This window comes from Camelina sativa, chromosome 16 (genome assembly GCF_000633955.1).
Source record: "Camelina sativa cultivar DH55 chromosome 16, Cs, whole genome shotgun sequence".
NCBI classification, from domain to species: domain Eukaryota; kingdom Viridiplantae; phylum Streptophyta; class Magnoliopsida; order Brassicales; family Brassicaceae; genus Camelina; species Camelina sativa.
This window is the reverse complement of record NC_025700.1, coordinates 12,140,767-12,159,189: the sequence shown is the minus strand read 5'-3', so window position 1 is coordinate 12,159,189 and position 18,423 is coordinate 12,140,767. Positions and strand designations below refer to the sequence as shown.

The 18,423-nt window shown below is 45.5% G+C and overlaps 2 protein-coding genes and 1 long non-coding RNA gene across 3 annotated transcripts; all 3 read left to right on the top strand.

Moving 5' to 3' along the window:
* LOC109129488 (RNA-directed DNA polymerase homolog) lies at nt 4,265-4,934 on the top strand (the record flags this gene model as incomplete). Its single annotated transcript, XM_019237752.1, has 2 exons — nt 4,265-4,671; nt 4,913-4,934. Coding segments are annotated over 2 exons (429 nt in total), but the record flags the coding sequence as incomplete, so codon positions are not given.
* LOC109129487 (RNA-directed DNA polymerase homolog) lies at nt 9,115-9,784 on the top strand (the record flags this gene model as incomplete). The annotated part of the gene is made up of 2 exons (XM_019237751.1): nt 9,115-9,521; nt 9,763-9,784. Coding segments are annotated over 2 exons (429 nt in total), but the record flags the coding sequence as incomplete, so codon positions are not given.
* Nucleotides 16,322-17,985, top strand: LOC104750385. Its single transcript, XR_761601.2, has 5 exons — nt 16,322-16,643; nt 16,995-17,094; nt 17,196-17,433; nt 17,545-17,631; nt 17,884-17,985. It is a non-coding gene; the product is annotated as an uncharacterized LOC104750385 (long non-coding RNA).

Sequence of the window (18,423 nt, the reverse complement as noted above, 5' to 3'; positions counted from 1 at the left end):
GCCTGAAAGAGATGTTGACTACTGCTCCGGTGTTGGATTTGCCTGAACAGGGAGAACCCTATGTGGTTTATACAGATGCATCTAGAGTGGGTTTAGGATGTGTGTTGATGCAGCATGGGAAGGTGATTGCCTATTCTTCGCGGCAGTTGCGGAAGCATGAGGACAATTATCCTACTCATGACTTGGAGATGGGTGTTGTAGTTTTTGCCCTGAAGATTTGGAGATCTTATCTTTATGGTGCAAAAGTACAGGTGTTTACAAATCATAAAAGCCTGAAGTATATATTCACTTAGCCCGAGCTGAATTTAAGGCAGAGGCGATGGATGGAGCTGGTGGCGGATTATGATTTGGAGATAGCCTACCACCCCGATAAGGCTAACTTGGTTGCAGATGCTTTGAGTCGGAAGCAGGCGGCTTTGGCTCAGGAGCAGGATATAGATTCTCTGGTAGGAGAGATCAGTGCGTTGAGCTTGTGTGCGGTTTCTCAGGAGCCGTTGGGTTTGGTTGCAGCTGATAGAGCAGATCTGTTGAGCAGAGTGCGGCTTGCTCAGGAGTCGGATTTGGGGCTGGTGAATGCCTCAAAGGATGTTGACTCAGAGTATCAGGTTTCGGCTAATGTTATAAGGAGTTGAGGCAGGGGATTCTGAGAGAGGCTCATGCTAGCATGTTCTCTATTCATCCAGGAGCGACTAAGATGTACCGTGATCTCAAGAGGTACTATCACTAGGTCGGGATGAAGAAAGACGTGGCTAGTTGGGTTGCGAGGTGCGATGTGTGTCAGCTAGTGAAGGCTGAGCATCATGTACCAGGTGGATTACTGAAGATTCTTCCCATTCCAGAGTGGAAGTGAGATATGATTACTATGGACTTCGTAGTAGGTTTGCTANCCTTTACTCATAGGCCTTAACCTTGAGTTTCTATTGGCTCCTCATCAGGATGAAATCTGCATGCCATAATATTGGCTCCTCATCGGGCCGAAGCCCTCATGACATAATATAAAAAGAAGTCCAGTATTCGTCTCTCAGGTTGCTACCCTACAGCGTGCCTCCGGATCGTCATCCGAAGTCGATATAACAACCGTACTTACAAGCCACATAGTCTCCGAATATGGCGGTACTGGACCCTTGACCAAAAAGATAAGCGCACTTTAGTGACATAGGTGGCCAAATCAATTCATTTAAACCTCTTCGCATGTCCCGAAACCGGGGTAATACAAACTCTCACATTCTTGTATATTTTAATTTAATTCATATATAAGTTAATAATTCTTCATTTTGTTTTGATTAAAGTCAAAATTGTATTTTTATATCCAAGTTGAGTTGAGAGAAAACAAAAAAACAAGGTTAAAATAAATTAAGTTAAGAAATACTTCAAAATGTCACATACAAAATGTCAAAATGGGATTAGCATTTTAATATTTCAAAAATGTGACCCTCCAGTCTTCATATTTTCAACTTTTTTTATGTTAATTTTTTTTCTTTTTTTTTTTTGCTTAAATTGAGGTAATACAACGTTAATTTAAAATAATAATAAAAATAAAGAGTTTTAAGTTAAGTCTTTTTTTTGTGAGATATGAAGAATACAATTTTTGGAAATGTTTGGTTGTTATATCGATATAATAACCATACTTACAAGCCACAAAATATTAAACTAAATGAAGAATACATTTATCGGAAATATGAAAATTATGAAATAATAATATTAAACTAAATAAAGAATTTTCAGTAATTGTTAAATTAATGTATAAAAATTTAACCGTTTTTGGTAAGTGGCTTAAATTTTATGTCATATGTGACTGATATTTATGTCGTAACTGACATAATTTTTGACTAATTATTATTTTGGAAATAAGCTATATGAGTCAATATTTTATCATTAATAATTTGATAATTTTCGTTTTGATAAAAATATACATATTTCTAAATAAATTTAACAATATATATATTTCCTATAAATGTAATGATAGAACATTGACTCATATAGTTTATTCCAAAAACAGGTCAATAAGTAGTCAAAAAGTAAGTGGATTACATATTTGACTAAGTTCTTGAAACTGAATACTTGTCAATTATGACATGAATTCTCAGTCAAATATGATCTCTAAATCAGTTTACAATAAAAGTCGAATTCTCGTGGACCCGGACGTGGTCGTGGACGCGGACGTGGTCGTGGACGCGGACGTGGTCGTGGTAGGGACAGAGTCCCAATGGTTAGTGAGACTGCGGACCAGAGTGTGACAGCAGAGGGTGTCGGCGAGTCGCAAGGTGTCTAGGGGGATTCCGTGAGTGTGGCCGGAGGGGGCAGTGTAGATGCTCCAGTAGCCGGTGATGTTAGGGTCCCAGGTGCGGGTGTCCCAATGGGTGGAGTCCCGGGTTTCGACCTTGCGGGTTTGCTGGCACAGTTGTTGGAGCGGTTGCCACTTGTGGCACTAGCTCAGGCTCAGGTAGTGCCATCAGTGGTGGCGGAGGAGCGGCAGCCAGTGGCTGCGGATGTGGGGGTCCATTATCGTTATATCAGCATGCTGGCAGAGATGGGCCGTATTGGTACCGAGCGGTTTTCGGGAGTTACAGATCCTACCGCTGTGGATGCGTGGAGCAGGCTTGTGGAACGTAACTTCCATACTCTAAGGTGTCCTGAGGGGTTTTGGGTGGACATTGGGGTCCACTATTAGACTGGTGATGCTCAGTTGTGGTGGAGTTCTGTGGCAGTCAGGAGAGTGCAGAGGGAGATGTCTTGGGCTGACTTCGTCTTGGAGTTCAACAACAAGTATTTCCCTAGGGAGGCACTGGATAGGTTGGAGGTGCAGTTCCTTCAGCTAGCTCAGGGGACTCAGTCAGTGCGGGAGCTTGACTTGGAGTTCAGTCGACTTCTGAGGTATGGGGGTCGGGATATGGAGTCTGAGGAGGCTCAGATCAGGAGGTTCTTGAGGGCCCTACGTGATGACTTGAGGGTTCACTATAGGGGGCGGAGTTATGCTTCGCGTGCAGAGCTGGTTGAGACTACAGCAGGGATCGAGGAGGATATCCGGGCACAGTCAGTGGCAGCTAGCCCAGCAGTCCAGCCTAGTAGGGCTCAGCATCAGGGAGGTTCTAGCAAGGGCGGTAAGCCTGCGCAGGGAACCAAGAGGAAGTGGGAGGCTAGGCAGATGTCGAGTGGTGCGAGTTGCTTCAGGTGTGGGAGCAAGGATCACAAGATTGCTAGCTGTCCCAAGAGGAGTGCCCCGTCGACAGGAGATCGTGTGTGCTACTATTGTAGGGAACCAGGGCACATCAAGCCCTATTGTCCCAAGTTGCAGCCGGTAGCAGTGGCAGCGTTGCAGCAGGTGCAGCCAGGAGGGCAGCAGGTGGCACGGATTGAGCATGCGTCACGGGTTTACACGATTGTAGAGATTGGTGGGACCAGTGCCGGGGCGATCACAGGTATAATCTCTGATACTTTGTCTTTGTGAATTCTTAGTATGTTCGGATTTTATGTTGTCCTATGATACAATGTTAGGTTCTCAACACATGAGGTTTGTGTACGGACCTTGTTGGTGGGCGGGTTTAAGTCCCACGTTATGTTTGATTCTGGAACTACTCATAGCTTCATTACCCCGGAGTGTGCAGAGAGTGCGGGTATCGTGGGAGATCCCGGAGAGCGTACAGGAGTTGTCAGGATTGCTGGAGGCAAGTTTCTGAGGGTCATTGGTAGAGCAAAGGGTATCGATATTCAGATCGCGAGAGAGTCTCGGCCTACGGATTTGCTTATCAGCCCCGTGGAGTTGTATGACGTTATCTTGGGGATGGATTGGTTGCATCGGCATATGGTTCATCTGGATTGTCATCGGGGTAGAGTGGAGTTTGAGCGTTTGGGAGGGAAGTTGGTTTATCAGGGGATTAGACCGACTTCAGGGAGTCTCGTGATCTCAGCCATTCAGGCTGGGAAGATGACCGAGAAGGGCCGTGAGGATTATCTGGTTACTATATATATGCCAGAGTCAGTGGGGAAGTCTACGGTTAGCGGTATTCAGGTTGTAGAGGAGTTTGAGGACGTGTTCCAATCGTTGCAGAGATTACCACCTTCTCGGTCTGATCCTTTTACGATTGAACTGGAACCCAGGACGACACCGTTATCCAAGGCTCCTTACCGGATGGCTCCAGCAGAGATGGCAGAGCTGAAGAAGCAGCTTGAGGATTTGTTGAGCAAGGTATTCATCCGTCCTAGTATATCACCGTGGGGAGAGCCGGTGTTATTCGTTAAGAAGAAGGATGGGAGTTTCCGCTTGTGCATTGATTACAGAGGTCTCAACCGGGTCACTGTGAAGAACAAGTACCCTCTTCCGAGGATTGATGAGTTGTTGGATCAGTTGAGAGGTGCTACATGGTTCTCCAAGATAGATTTGGTGTCGGGTTATCATCAGATCCCGATAGATAAGACGGATGTGAGGAAGACTGCTTTCAGGACGAGGTATGGGCATTATGAGTTTGTGGTGATGCCGTTCAGTTTGACTAACGCACCAGCTGTGTTTATGAGACTGATGAACAGCGTGTTCCAGGAGTTTCTGGACGTGTCTGCCATCATTTTCATCGACGACATCCTGGTTTATTCTAAGAGTCCTGAAGAGCATGCAGTGCATTTGAGGGCAGTTCTGGAGAAGCTGCGGGAGCAGAAGTTGTTTGTTAAGTTGAGCAAGTATAACTTCTGGCAGCAGGAGATGGGTTTTCTGGGGCACATTGTGTCTGCAGATGGAGTTTCTATGGATCCGGAGAAGATTCAGGCTATAAGGGATTGGCCTAGACCGTAGAATGCCACAGAGATCAGGAGCTTTCTCGGGTTGGCAGGGTATTACAGGAGATTTGTGCAGGGGTTTGCGAGCAGAGCACGACCTATGACTAAGTTGACAGGAAATGATGTTTCTTTTGTTTGGTCACAGGAGTGTGAGGAGGGCTTTGTAAGCCTGAAAGAGATGTTGACTACTGCTCCGGTGTTGGATTTGCCTGAACAGGGAGAACCCTATGTGGTTTATACAGATGCATCTAGAGTGGGTTTAGGATGTGTGTTGATGCAGCATGGGAAGGTGATTGCCTATTCTTCGCGGCAGTTGCGGAAGCATGAGGACAATTATCCTACTCATGACTTGGAGATGGGTGTTGTAGTTTTTGCCCTGAAGATTTGGAGATCTTATCTTTATGGTGCAAAAGTACAGGTGTTTACAAATCATAAAAGCCTGAAGTATATATTCACTTAGCCCGAGCTGAATTTAAGGCAGAGGCGATGGATGGAGCTGGTGGCGGATTATGATTTGGAGATAGCCTACCACCCCGATAAGGCTAACTTGGTTGCAGATGCTTTGAGTCGGAAGCAGGCGGCTTTGGCTCAGGAGCAGGATATAGATTCTCTGGTAGGAGAGATCAGTGCGTTGAGCTTGTGTGCGGTTTCTCAGGAGCCGTTGGGTTTGGTTGCAGCTGATAGAGCAGATCTGTTGAGCAGAGTGCGGCTTGCTCAGGAGTCGGATTTGGGGCTGGTGAATGCCTCAAAGGATGTTGACTCAGAGTATCAGGTTTCGGCTAATGTTATAAGGAGTTGAGGCAGGGGATTCTGAGAGAGGCTCATGCTAGCATGTTCTCTATTCATCCAGGAGCGACTAAGATGTACCGTGATCTCAAGAGGTACTATCACTAGGTCGGGATGAAGAAAGACGTGGCTAGTTGGGTTGCGAGGTGCGATGTGTGTCAGCTAGTGAAGGCTGAGCATCATGTACCAGGTGGATTACTGAAGATTCTTCCCATTCCAGAGTGGAAGTGAGATATGATTACTATGGACTTCGTAGTAGGTTTGCTAGTGTCGAGGACGTTTGATGCTATTTGGGTCATTGTGGACCGGTTGACTAAGTCGGCACATTTTCTGGCCATTAAGAAGACTGATGGAGCAGCGGTCTTGGCTAAGAAGTATGTGAAGGAGATAGTCAGGTTGCATGGGGTGCCTGCGAGCATTGTGTCTGATAGGGATTCCAAGTTCACTTCGGTGTTCTGGAGGGCATTTCAGGCAGAGTTGGGTACTAAGGTGCATATGAGTACAGCATATCATCCCCTGACAGATGGATAGTCAGAGAGGACGATCCAGACGTTGGAGGATTTGCTGAGGATGTGTGTGTTGGATTGGGGTGGCCAATGGGCAGATCACCTGAGCTTGGTAGATTTTGCTTACAACAACAGTTACCAAGCGAGTATAGGGATAGCACCTTATGAGGCTTTGTATGGGAGGTCGTGTCGTACACCGTTATGCTGGACTCAGGTGAGGGGAGAGGAGCATGCACGGGACAGATTTTGTTCAGGAGATNTTTTTTTTCTTTTTTTTTTTTGCTTAAATTGAGGTAATACAACGTTAATTTAAAATAATAATAAAAATAAAGAGTTTTAAGTTAAGTCTTTTTTTTGTGAGATATGAAGAATACAATTTTTGGAAATGTTTGGTTGTTATATCGATATAATAACCATACTTACAAGCCACAAAATATTAAACTAAATGAAGAATACATTTATCGGAAATATGAAAATTATGAAATAATAATATTAAACTAAATAAAGAATTTTCAGTAATTGTTAAATTAATGTATAAAAATTTAACCGTTTTTGGTAAGTGGCTTAAATTTTATGTCATATGTGACTGATATTTATGTCGTAACTGACATAATTTTTGACTAATTATTATTTTGGAAATAAGCTATATGAGTCAATATTTTATCATTAATAATTTGATAATTTTCGTTTTGATAAAAATATACATATTTCTAAATAAATTTAACAATATATATATTTCCTATAAATGTAATGATAGAACATTGACTCATATAGTTTATTCCAAAAACAGGTCAATAAGTAGTCAAAAAGTAAGTGGATTACATATTTGACTAAGTTCTTGAAACTGAATACTTGTCAATTATGACATGAATTCTCAGTCAAATATGATCTCTAAATCAGTTTACAATAAAAGTCGAATTCTCGTGGACCCGGACGTGGTCGTGGACGCGGACGTGGTCGTGGACGCGGACGTGGTCGTGGTAGGGACAGAGTCCCAATGGTTAGTGAGACTGCGGACCAGAGTGTGACAGCAGAGGGTGTCGGCGAGTCGCAAGGTGTCTAGGGGGATTCCGTGAGTGTGGCCGGAGGGGGCAGTGTAGATGCTCCAGTAGCCGGTGATGTTAGGGTCCCAGGTGCGGGTGTCCCAATGGGTGGAGTCCCGGGTTTCGACCTTGCGGGTTTGCTGGCACAGTTGTTGGAGCGGTTGCCACTTGTGGCACTAGCTCAGGCTCAGGTAGTGCCATCAGTGGTGGCGGAGGAGCGGCAGCCAGTGGCTGCGGATGTGGGGGTCCATTATCGTTATATCAGCATGCTGGCAGAGATGGGCCGTATTGGTACCGAGCGGTTTTCGGGAGTTACAGATCCTACCGCTGTGGATGCGTGGAGCAGGCTTGTGGAACGTAACTTCCATACTCTAAGGTGTCCTGAGGGGTTTTGGGTGGACATTGGGGTCCACTATTAGACTGGTGATGCTCAGTTGTGGTGGAGTTCTGTGGCAGTCAGGAGAGTGCAGAGGGAGATGTCTTGGGCTGACTTCGTCTTGGAGTTCAACAACAAGTATTTCCCTAGGGAGGCACTGGATAGGTTGGAGGTGCAGTTCCTTCAGCTAGCTCAGGGGACTCAGTCAGTGCGGGAGCTTGACTTGGAGTTCAGTCGACTTCTGAGGTATGGGGGTCGGGATATGGAGTCTGAGGAGGCTCAGATCAGGAGGTTCTTGAGGGCCCTACGTGATGACTTGAGGGTTCACTATAGGGGGCGGAGTTATGCTTCGCGTGCAGAGCTGGTTGAGACTACAGCAGGGATCGAGGAGGATATCCGGGCACAGTCAGTGGCAGCTAGCCCAGCAGTCCAGCCTAGTAGGGCTCAGCATCAGGGAGGTTCTAGCAAGGGCGGTAAGCCTGCGCAGGGAACCAAGAGGAAGTGGGAGGCTAGGCAGATGTCGAGTGGTGCGAGTTGCTTCAGGTGTGGGAGCAAGGATCACAAGATTGCTAGCTGTCCCAAGAGGAGTGCCCCGTCGACAGGAGATCGTGTGTGCTACTATTGTAGGGAACCAGGGCACATCAAGCCCTATTGTCCCAAGTTGCAGCCGGTAGCAGTGGCAGCGTTGCAGCAGGTGCAGCCAGGAGGGCAGCAGGTGGCACGGATTGAGCATGCGTCACGGGTTTACACGATTGTAGAGATTGGTGGGACCAGTGCCGGGGCGATCACAGGTATAATCTCTGATACTTTGTCTTTGTGAATTCTTAGTATGTTCGGATTTTATGTTGTCCTATGATACAATGTTAGGTTCTCAACACATGAGGTTTGTGTACGGACCTTGTTGGTGGGCGGGTTTAAGTCCCACGTTATGTTTGATTCTGGAACTACTCATAGCTTCATTACCCCGGAGTGTGCAGAGAGTGCGGGTATCGTGGGAGATCCCGGAGAGCGTACAGGAGTTGTCAGGATTGCTGGAGGCAAGTTTCTGAGGGTCATTGGTAGAGCAAAGGGTATCGATATTCAGATCGCGAGAGAGTCTCGGCCTACGGATTTGCTTATCAGCCCCGTGGAGTTGTATGACGTTATCTTGGGGATGGATTGGTTGCATCGGCATATGGTTCATCTGGATTGTCATCGGGGTAGAGTGGAGTTTGAGCGTTTGGGAGGGAAGTTGGTTTATCAGGGGATTAGACCGACTTCAGGGAGTCTCGTGATCTCAGCCATTCAGGCTGGGAAGATGACCGAGAAGGGCCGTGAGGATTATCTGGTTACTATATATATGCCAGAGTCAGTGGGGAAGTCTACGGTTAGCGGTATTCAGGTTGTAGAGGAGTTTGAGGACGTGTTCCAATCGTTGCAGAGATTACCACCTTCTCGGTCTGATCCTTTTACGATTGAACTGGAACCCAGGACGACACCGTTATCCAAGGCTCCTTACCGGATGGCTCCAGCAGAGATGGCAGAGCTGAAGAAGCAGCTTGAGGATTTGTTGAGCAAGGTATTCATCCGTCCTAGTATATCACCGTGGGGAGAGCCGGTGTTATTCGTTAAGAAGAAGGATGGGAGTTTCCGCTTGTGCATTGATTACAGAGGTCTCAACCGGGTCACTGTGAAGAACAAGTACCCTCTTCCGAGGATTGATGAGTTGTTGGATCAGTTGAGAGGTGCTACATGGTTCTCCAAGATAGATTTGGTGTCGGGTTATCATCAGATCCCGATAGATAAGACGGATGTGAGGAAGACTGCTTTCAGGACGAGGTATGGGCATTATGAGTTTGTGGTGATGCCGTTCAGTTTGACTAACGCACCAGCTGTGTTTATGAGACTGATGAACAGCGTGTTCCAGGAGTTTCTGGACGTGTCTGCCATCATTTTCATCGACGACATCCTGGTTTATTCTAAGAGTCCTGAAGAGCATGCAGTGCATTTGAGGGCAGTTCTGGAGAAGCTGCGGGAGCAGAAGTTGTTTGTTAAGTTGAGCAAGTATAACTTCTGGCAGCAGGAGATGGGTTTTCTGGGGCACATTGTGTCTGCAGATGGAGTTTCTATGGATCCGGAGAAGATTCAGGCTATAAGGGATTGGCCTAGACCGTAGAATGCCACAGAGATCAGGAGCTTTCTCGGGTTGGCAGGGTATTACAGGAGATTTGTGCAGGGGTTTGCGAGCAGAGCACGACCTATGACTAAGTTGACAGGAAATGATGTTTCTTTTGTTTGGTCACAGGAGTGTGAGGAGGGCTTTGTAAGCCTGAAAGAGATGTTGACTACTGCTCCGGTGTTGGATTTGCCTGAACAGGGAGAACCCTATGTGGTTTATACAGATGCATCTAGAGTGGGTTTAGGATGTGTGTTGATGCAGCATGGGAAGGTGATTGCCTATTCTTCGCGGCAGTTGCGGAAGCATGAGGACAATTATCCTACTCATGACTTGGAGATGGGTGTTGTAGTTTTTGCCCTGAAGATTTGGAGATCTTATCTTTATGGTGCAAAAGTACAGGTGTTTACAAATCATAAAAGCCTGAAGTATATATTCACTTAGCCCGAGCTGAATTTAAGGCAGAGGCGATGGATGGAGCTGGTGGCGGATTATGATTTGGAGATAGCCTACCACCCCGATAAGGCTAACTTGGTTGCAGATGCTTTGAGTCGGAAGCAGGCGGCTTTGGCTCAGGAGCAGGATATAGATTCTCTGGTAGGAGAGATCAGTGCGTTGAGCTTGTGTGCGGTTTCTCAGGAGCCGTTGGGTTTGGTTGCAGCTGATAGAGCAGATCTGTTGAGCAGAGTGCGGCTTGCTCAGGAGTCGGATTTGGGGCTGGTGAATGCCTCAAAGGATGTTGACTCAGAGTATCAGGTTTCGGCTAATGTTATAAGGAGTTGAGGCAGGGGATTCTGAGAGAGGCTCATGCTAGCATGTTCTCTATTCATCCAGGAGCGACTAAGATGTACCGTGATCTCAAGAGGTACTATCACTAGGTCGGGATGAAGAAAGACGTGGCTAGTTGGGTTGCGAGGTGCGATGTGTGTCAGCTAGTGAAGGCTGAGCATCATGTACCAGGTGGATTACTGAAGATTCTTCCCATTCCAGAGTGGAAGTGAGATATGATTACTATGGACTTCGTAGTAGGTTTGCTAGTGTCGAGGACGTTTGATGCTATTTGGGTCATTGTGGACCGGTTGACTAAGTCGGCACATTTTCTGGCCATTAAGAAGACTGATGGAGCAGCGGTCTTGGCTAAGAAGTATGTGAAGGAGATAGTCAGGTTGCATGGGGTGCCTGCGAGCATTGTGTCTGATAGGGATTCCAAGTTCACTTCGGTGTTCTGGAGGGCATTTCAGGCAGAGTTGGGTACTAAGGTGCATATGAGTACAGCATATCATCCCCTGACAGATGGATAGTCAGAGAGGACGATCCAGACGTTGGAGGATTTGCTGAGGATGTGTGTGTTGGATTGGGGTGGCCAATGGGCAGATCACCTGAGCTTGGTAGATTTTGCTTACAACAACAGTTACCAAGCGAGTATAGGGATAGCACCTTATGAGGCTTTGTATGGGAGGTCGTGTCGTACACCGTTATGCTGGACTCAGGTGAGGGGAGAGGAGCATGCACGGGACAGATTTTGTTCAGGAGATCTCGGAGAAGATTCGGGTTCTCAAGCTGAACATGAAGGAAGCTCAAGATCGGCAGAGGAGTTATGCCGATAGGAGGAGGAGAGATCTTGAGTTTCATGTTGGAGATAGAGTGTACCTCAAGATGGCCATGTTGCGGGGTCCGAACAGGTGATTGACTGAGACTAAGTTGAGTCCGAGGTATATGGGTCCGTTCAGAGTGATTGAGCGAGTCGGACCAGTGGCATATAGATTGGAGTTACTTGAGGTTATGCGAGCATTCCATAAGGTTTTCCATGTGTCTATATTGCGGAAGTGTCTCCGTGAGGATGATCAGTTGTTGGCTAAGTTTCCTGAGGATCTTCAGCCCAACATGACTTTGGAGGCGAGACCAGTGAGGGTTCTCGAGAGGAGGATCAAGGAACTTCGGAAGAAGAAGATTCCTTTGATGAGAGTCATGTGGGACTGTGATGGTGCGGAGGAGCAGACTTGGGAGCCTGAGGCGAGGATGAAGGCAAGGTTTAAGAAGTGGTATGAGAAGCAAGCCAAGACGTGAGCTTGCCTAGCCTGGCCCCATCTGTAGTCCGTGGCTAGAGTGAGAATGGAGTATTCCAGCCCATCTCTCTTGTTACTCGGTCGCTTGGGTTGGTTGGTTGTGCGACTCAGTAACAAGATGAGGTGGTGTTTGGGATACAAAATTTCCGCAAGGCAGTGTTTCGAGGGAAGCTCCCTGAATTAGAAGTTGCTATAAGTGGAAAGTTTCCAAAAGTGGAAGTGCTAAAAATGGAAAGTTTTATGTGAGTTAAAATTTGTCCATTTTTGGTGGCGGAGAGCCTGGGGGAGGGCTTGTGTGACCTTTGTGGCAGGCTGTTTAGCCGNGTGGTGGCGGAGGAGCGGCAGCCAGTGGCTGCGGATGTGGGGGTCCATTATCGTTATATCAGCATGCTGGCAGAGATGGGCCGTATTGGTACCGAGCGGTTTTCGGGAGTTACAGATCCTACCGCTGTGGATGCGTGGAGCAGGCTTGTGGAACGTAACTTCCATACTCTAAGGTGTCCTGAGGGGTTTTGGGTGGACATTGGGGTCCACTATTAGACTGGTGATGCTCAGTTGTGGTNCGGGCTGTTTAGCCATTGTGTGGCCTTCGTGGCGGGCTGTTTAGCCATTGTATGGCCTTCATGGCGGGCTGTTTAACCATTGTGTGGCCTTCATGGCGGGCTGTTTAGCCATTGTGTGGCCTTCGTGGCGGGCTGTTTAGCCAGAGTGCCAGTTGAGGCGGTCCTTCGGGACATATGGTCTTAGTGACGGTCTTTCGGGACGAGTGGCCTTGGTGGCGGTCCTGTTGAGGACATTTGTTTGGCCTTTGTGGTGGTCTTGTTTAGGACATTTGTTTGGTCTTTGTGGCGGTCCTGTTTAGGACATTTGTTTGGCCTTTGTGGCGGTCCTGTTTAGGACATTTGTTTGGCCTTTGTGGCGGTCCTGTTTAGGACATTTGTTTGGCCTTTGTGGCGGTCCTGTTTAGGACATTTGTTTGGCCTTTGTGGCGGTCCTGTTTAGGACATTTGTTTGGCCTTTGTGGCGGTCCTGTTTAGGACATTTGTTTGGCCTTTGTGGCGGTCCTGTTTAGGACATTTGTTTGGCCTTTGTGGCGGTCCTGTTTAGGACATTTGTTTGGCCTTTGTGGCGGTCCTGTTTAGGACATTTGTTTGGCCTTTGTGGCGGTCCTGTTTAGGACATTTGTTTGGCCTTTGTGGCGGTCCTGTTTAGGACATTTGTTTGGCCTTTGTGGCGGTCCTGTTTAGGACATTTGTTTGGCCTTTGTGGCGGTCCTGTTTAGGACATTTGTTTGGCCTTTGTGGCGGTCCTGTTTAGGACATTTGTTTGGCCTTTGTGGCGGTCCTGTTTAGGACATTTGTTTGGCTTTCGTGGCGGCCAGTGGGGCAGTGAGATGAGCCTTGTGTGGTCATGGGGTATTTCAGTGAGGGGATATGTGGTTGGTAGGACATTGTGTTGTCTTACGCGAGCCACGGGAAGGAAACCTGGATAGGGATAGGACTCAGACGTGTTCAGAATTGTTTGCTCGCGACTTTTGGGGAACTTAGGTTCTCGTAGTATTGTCATATTCTAAGACTTTGTGGCTTGGGAGTATGGATGGTATATCGACNAAGGATCACAAGATTGCTAGCTGTCCCAAGAGGAGTGCCCCGTCGACAGGAGATCGTGTGTGCTACTATTGTAGGGAACCAGGGCACATCAAGCCCTATTGTCCCAAGTTGCAGCCGGTAGCAGTGGCAGCGTTGCAGCAGGTGCAGCCAGGAGGGCAGCAGGTGGCACGGATTGAGCATGCGTCACGGGTTTACACGATTGTAGAGATTGGTGGGACCAGTGCCGGGGCGATCACAGGTATAATCTCTGATACTTTGTCTTTGTGAATTCTTAGTATGTTCGGATTTTATGTTGTCCTATGATACAATGTTAGGTTCTCAACACATGAGGTTTGTGTACGGACCTTGTTGGTGGGCGGGTTTAAGTCCCACGTTATGTTTGATTCTGGAACTACTCATAGCTTCATTACCCCGGAGTGTGCAGAGAGTGCGGGTATCGTGGGAGATCCCGGAGAGCGTACAGGAGTTGTCAGGATTGCTGGAGGCAAGTTTCTGAGGGTCATTGGTAGAGCAAAGGGTATCGATATTCAGATCGCGAGAGAGTCTCGGCCTACGGATTTGCTTATCAGCCCCGTGGAGTTGTATGACGTTATCTTGGGGATGGATTGGTTGCATCGGCATATGGTTCATCTGGATTGTCATCGGGGTAGAGTGGAGTTTGAGCGTTTGGGAGGGAAGTTGGTTTATCAGGGGATTAGACCGACTTCAGGGAGTCTCGTGATCTCAGCCATTCAGGCTGGGAAGATGACCGAGAAGGGCCGTGAGGATTATCTGGTTACTATATATATGCCAGAGTCAGTGGGGAAGTCTACGGTTAGCGGTATTCAGGTNCTTGGGAGTATGGATGGTATATCGACTTGGATGACGATCCGGGGGCGCGCTGTAGGGTGGCAACCCGAGAGACGAGTATTGGACTCCCTTATATATATTATGGCATGCAGGCTTAAGCCCGATGAGGAGCCAATATTATGGCATGCAGACTTCGGTCTGATGAGGAGCCAATAAAAACTCAAGGTTTGGGCCTGTGAGTAAAAAAAAAAAAAGGTGAGTCCAAAAGTCGAGAGCAAATAACGCCTGGAGCGTGAGTCTATCACCTAGAGGTGACCTCTTGTATATCAGTCGGAGGAGTGCGGGCCGTGGAGTCGGTAGCACATGAGTCCTTGGCTGAGTGTTGTTCGAGATTCGAGGACGAATCTATTTTGGTGAGGGAGAATTGTAACGCCCGCGAACCAAAACTCTGCATTTTGGGGGTGGGTGTCGATCGACACCCATGGTGGTATCGGTCGACACCACTAATTTCTGGTTCGACCAAATTGAGTTTTTGATCGTTTTGGTTTGGTTTGGTTTAAGGAAAACCATTAAACCGAGGTTTAAAAGGGAGAAAACGACCTAGGGTCGTGTTTTTGTTGTTTTACGCCGCTTTGAGAGAAAAGAAAAGAGAGAAAACTGTTCTTGAGGTTCTTGAGGGAGATTGTGAGATTTAAAGGCTTTGTGGGTGATATCTTGCTGTGGGAGTGAGGATTCAAGGCTAGGAACATGTGGGAAGCTTGCTAAGAGTGTGGATTCGTTCATTGTTGGTCAGAAACTTCCTGCAAAGAGGTGAGTGCATGACCATGGCTAATCTAAGCCTTTGATTTCCTTGTTCTTGCTTGTTTGTTGTTGTTTTGTGTGTTTTCTTGCTGGGGATTGGATTATACAGGTTCCTAATGATGTTTCCGGCATGGGTTTTGAGTATTGGATGATTTGGAGGAGATTGGGAAGCCAGATTCAACTCTCGGCTTCGTGCGGATCGCAGTTGCAGGTGGAGTGTCGGTCGACACCAGCAGAAATGGGCATCGATCGACACTGTGGGGTAGTGTCGGTCGACACCAATGCCAGTGTCGGTCGACACTAGGCTGGTGTCAGTTGACACCTCCCTTCCAGTGTGACGATGTTCATTTTTCCTGGTTTGTGTGTTTTGTTTGTTGATTGTTTGGAACATTGGAGTCATTGTTGCTTGTGTGTATAGCCCAGTAGATGGGAGGATTGCCTCACTGAGTATTTATCAAATACTCATGCATCTCAATTTGTGTTTGTGGTGCAGGTAAAGGTTAAGTGTGATCGTGGAATCAAGGCAATGAAGAGGAAGATGTTCTAGGGACTCGATTGGATGTTGTCTGGCATTGCTAGGTTGCTAGAGTTGGGTCATTAGAAACATTGTTAGAATTGTNTTCCTAATGATGTTTCCGGCATGGGTTTTGAGTATTGGATGATTTGGAGGAGATTGGGAAGCCAGATTCAACTCTCGGCTTCGTGCGGATCGCAGTTGCAGGTGGAGTGTCGGTCGACACCAGCAGAAATGGGCATCGATCGACACTGTGGGGTAGTGTCGGTCGACACCAATGCCAGTGTCGGTCGACACTAGGCTGGTGTCAGTTGACACCTCCCTTCCAGTGTGACGATGTTCATTTTTCCTGGTTTGTGTGTTTTGTTTGTTGATTGTTTGGAACATTGGAGTCATTGTTGCTTGTGTGTATAGCCCAGTAGATGGGAGGATTGCCTCACTGAGTATTTATCAAATACTCATGCATCTCAATTTGTGTTTGTGGTGCAGGTAAAGGTTAAGTGTGATCGTGGAATCAAGGCAATGAAGAGGAAGATGTTCTAGGGACTCGATTGGATGTTGTCTGGCATTGCTAGGTTGCTAGAGTTGGGTCATTAGAAACATTGTTAGAATTGTCGGTTTGGTGTTTCTTGTTGTTTGACATTGAAATGGTTAGGATTGGTTATTGGTTATTTGATTATAGATTATTATTGGTTATTTAATTGGTATTGGTATTCCGCTGTTATTTGTGTGTAGTTACGTGGCTAGTGGGTATGTTACTATTAGTCATAATTAATTATTATTATTATTTATTATTAAAAAAAACAGTTCAAGTTGTTCTCAATCAGCTAACCAATCAAATTATAAAGATTAATACACACATCATGTATAATTTTGCATATCTATCAAATAACATTCTAATAATCTCAAATTTATCAAAAAAAAAGTCCCAAAATCTCAATTCTCGCTTCACCGTAAGAAGATACCCTTAGATCATCTTCCGACTGTTGAGAGACGAGAACATCGAGTAGAAGCTTGACAAATTCGTCAAATTTTGATCTGAGCCAAGCTTTGAAAACAACTTCAGGGTCATCTTTGGTTTTGGTTGAAGGAGTAGACGAAGAAGTCGAAGGAAGCTGAGAGAGGAGAGGAGTGAAAAAGGATTGAAGTGAGAGGAGTGACTCGACGACGAACTGCGGCGGAGACTCAGGTGTGACGAAGGTGAGAAGGAGAGGCTATGCGTTGACCTTGGTAAACTACTGTTGTATTTGATCTTTGCTTGTTTAAGGCTCTATGTTGTGTTCCCCGAACCGAGATTTATGGACCTAAGATAAATTAATTTGATGCATTAGATCAAAGAAATTATAATGATTTGGGTAGAGATATATATGTGTGTACCTGTTCAAGTTGGAGACCGAGAGCGCTTCACTTCTTCTGTTCTATGGATTGGTAAAAATCTTCAGTTTAATATAGTGAGTAATGATTGGTTTTGGCTAGGTCGGGTGAGCAAGCTTGCACTGCTTATGTGATGTTCATGGATTCTTATTCTCATGAAACTGCTGTTTTACTCAGTGTAAGTCTTGTTTCGATTTTACTCTGCAGGTGTGGTCCTTGCAAAGTAATTGCTCTCAAATACAAAGAGCTATCTAAGAAGTATCAGGATATGGTGTTTCTTAAGCTTGACTTCAACCAAGACAACAAGGTTTGTTCTTCCTTTTGCTATTAATGTGTCTTAATTCTTATGTTAACACATAAATATTGAGAGCAAAAACTTACACATCGATCCTACCTTCCTCGAGTTAGGTATCTAATTCAAGGAAAGGTTTAACTGTCATTGCACATCTTGACATGTGAAGTCCAGTTTTGGTCTGTCTTGAGTCAAAAACTTGACTTTCACACACAATACGTCATACACCACATTGGTTGGGCTTTGGACTTAAAAGAAAAAGTTATGTATTAAGATTTTTACAATTGGAACAAAGTGAGGCTGAGGTATTGCGACAGAGCTTCATTCGCGGGAGATTCACAACATGGCAACGGGGTAAAACCGCTTTTAACCAATTTGCTTTCTTTAACCGATTTTAATAACCGGAAATGTTCTAGTTTATGATTTTTTTTTCTTACTGATTTTAACCGATTAAATGAATGACAGACGTCACTGCTTTATTTCAGAGGACAAGGAATATGGAATGCCATAATTCTTGACCTTCTTCCCTAAGGTTTAGCAAAAGCCCACAAGGTGAAAATTCTTCTTTTATACCCTGGATCAGTTTGGTATTCGGTTAAGTTTCATTACCCAAATCATTTGTTTTAGTAATAATAACCATCAGTCAAGTATAAAATATATTGTGAATTTTTTAACACTTAAAGTGATCTTTGGATGTTGTAACTACTCATTGATGTTGATTATGTCATTGATGTTGCTTGCAGATATATGATTGTAAACGGTGACTAATTAATTGTCAAGAATAATGTGCTCCTTCTCTGGCAGGTCTGGTTCGACCATCCAACAATGGTTGCAGAGCCTTCACGCCAATACTCATGTTTGGTCTGAAATCATTTTTGTATTGTACACAAAAAGTAACAATTGCAGGTAACGCATTATCATCTTGTTCTATGTCCTAACCATTAATTCCAGCTAATATAGTGCCTATTCAATTTATCTTGTCTCACGGTGATAATTTAAGTTAGAAAATCTCAATTGTGTGCTCCAGATTCAATCTTTGTATAGAGTTATGTCTTTTATAGACTTCTGATTTTTGCTTATTTGTTTAGCAAAAGTAAACATAAGTTTTGATATCTAACAATTTCTTGACATGATAATATATGATTCGGTAGAGGAATATAAAGAGTTAATTTTATTGATTATAAATGGGTAGAGGAATGTAAGGGTGGTACTCCTTTGTGTGCTTGAGAAAATTTTCAAATTGAACTCTAAGGTAAGTTTTAATTATTTTAATAAGGTAAATGCAATCTAACCAATACAATCTAATTTTATTTATTTCAAAATAAACACCATATAAAATTAACC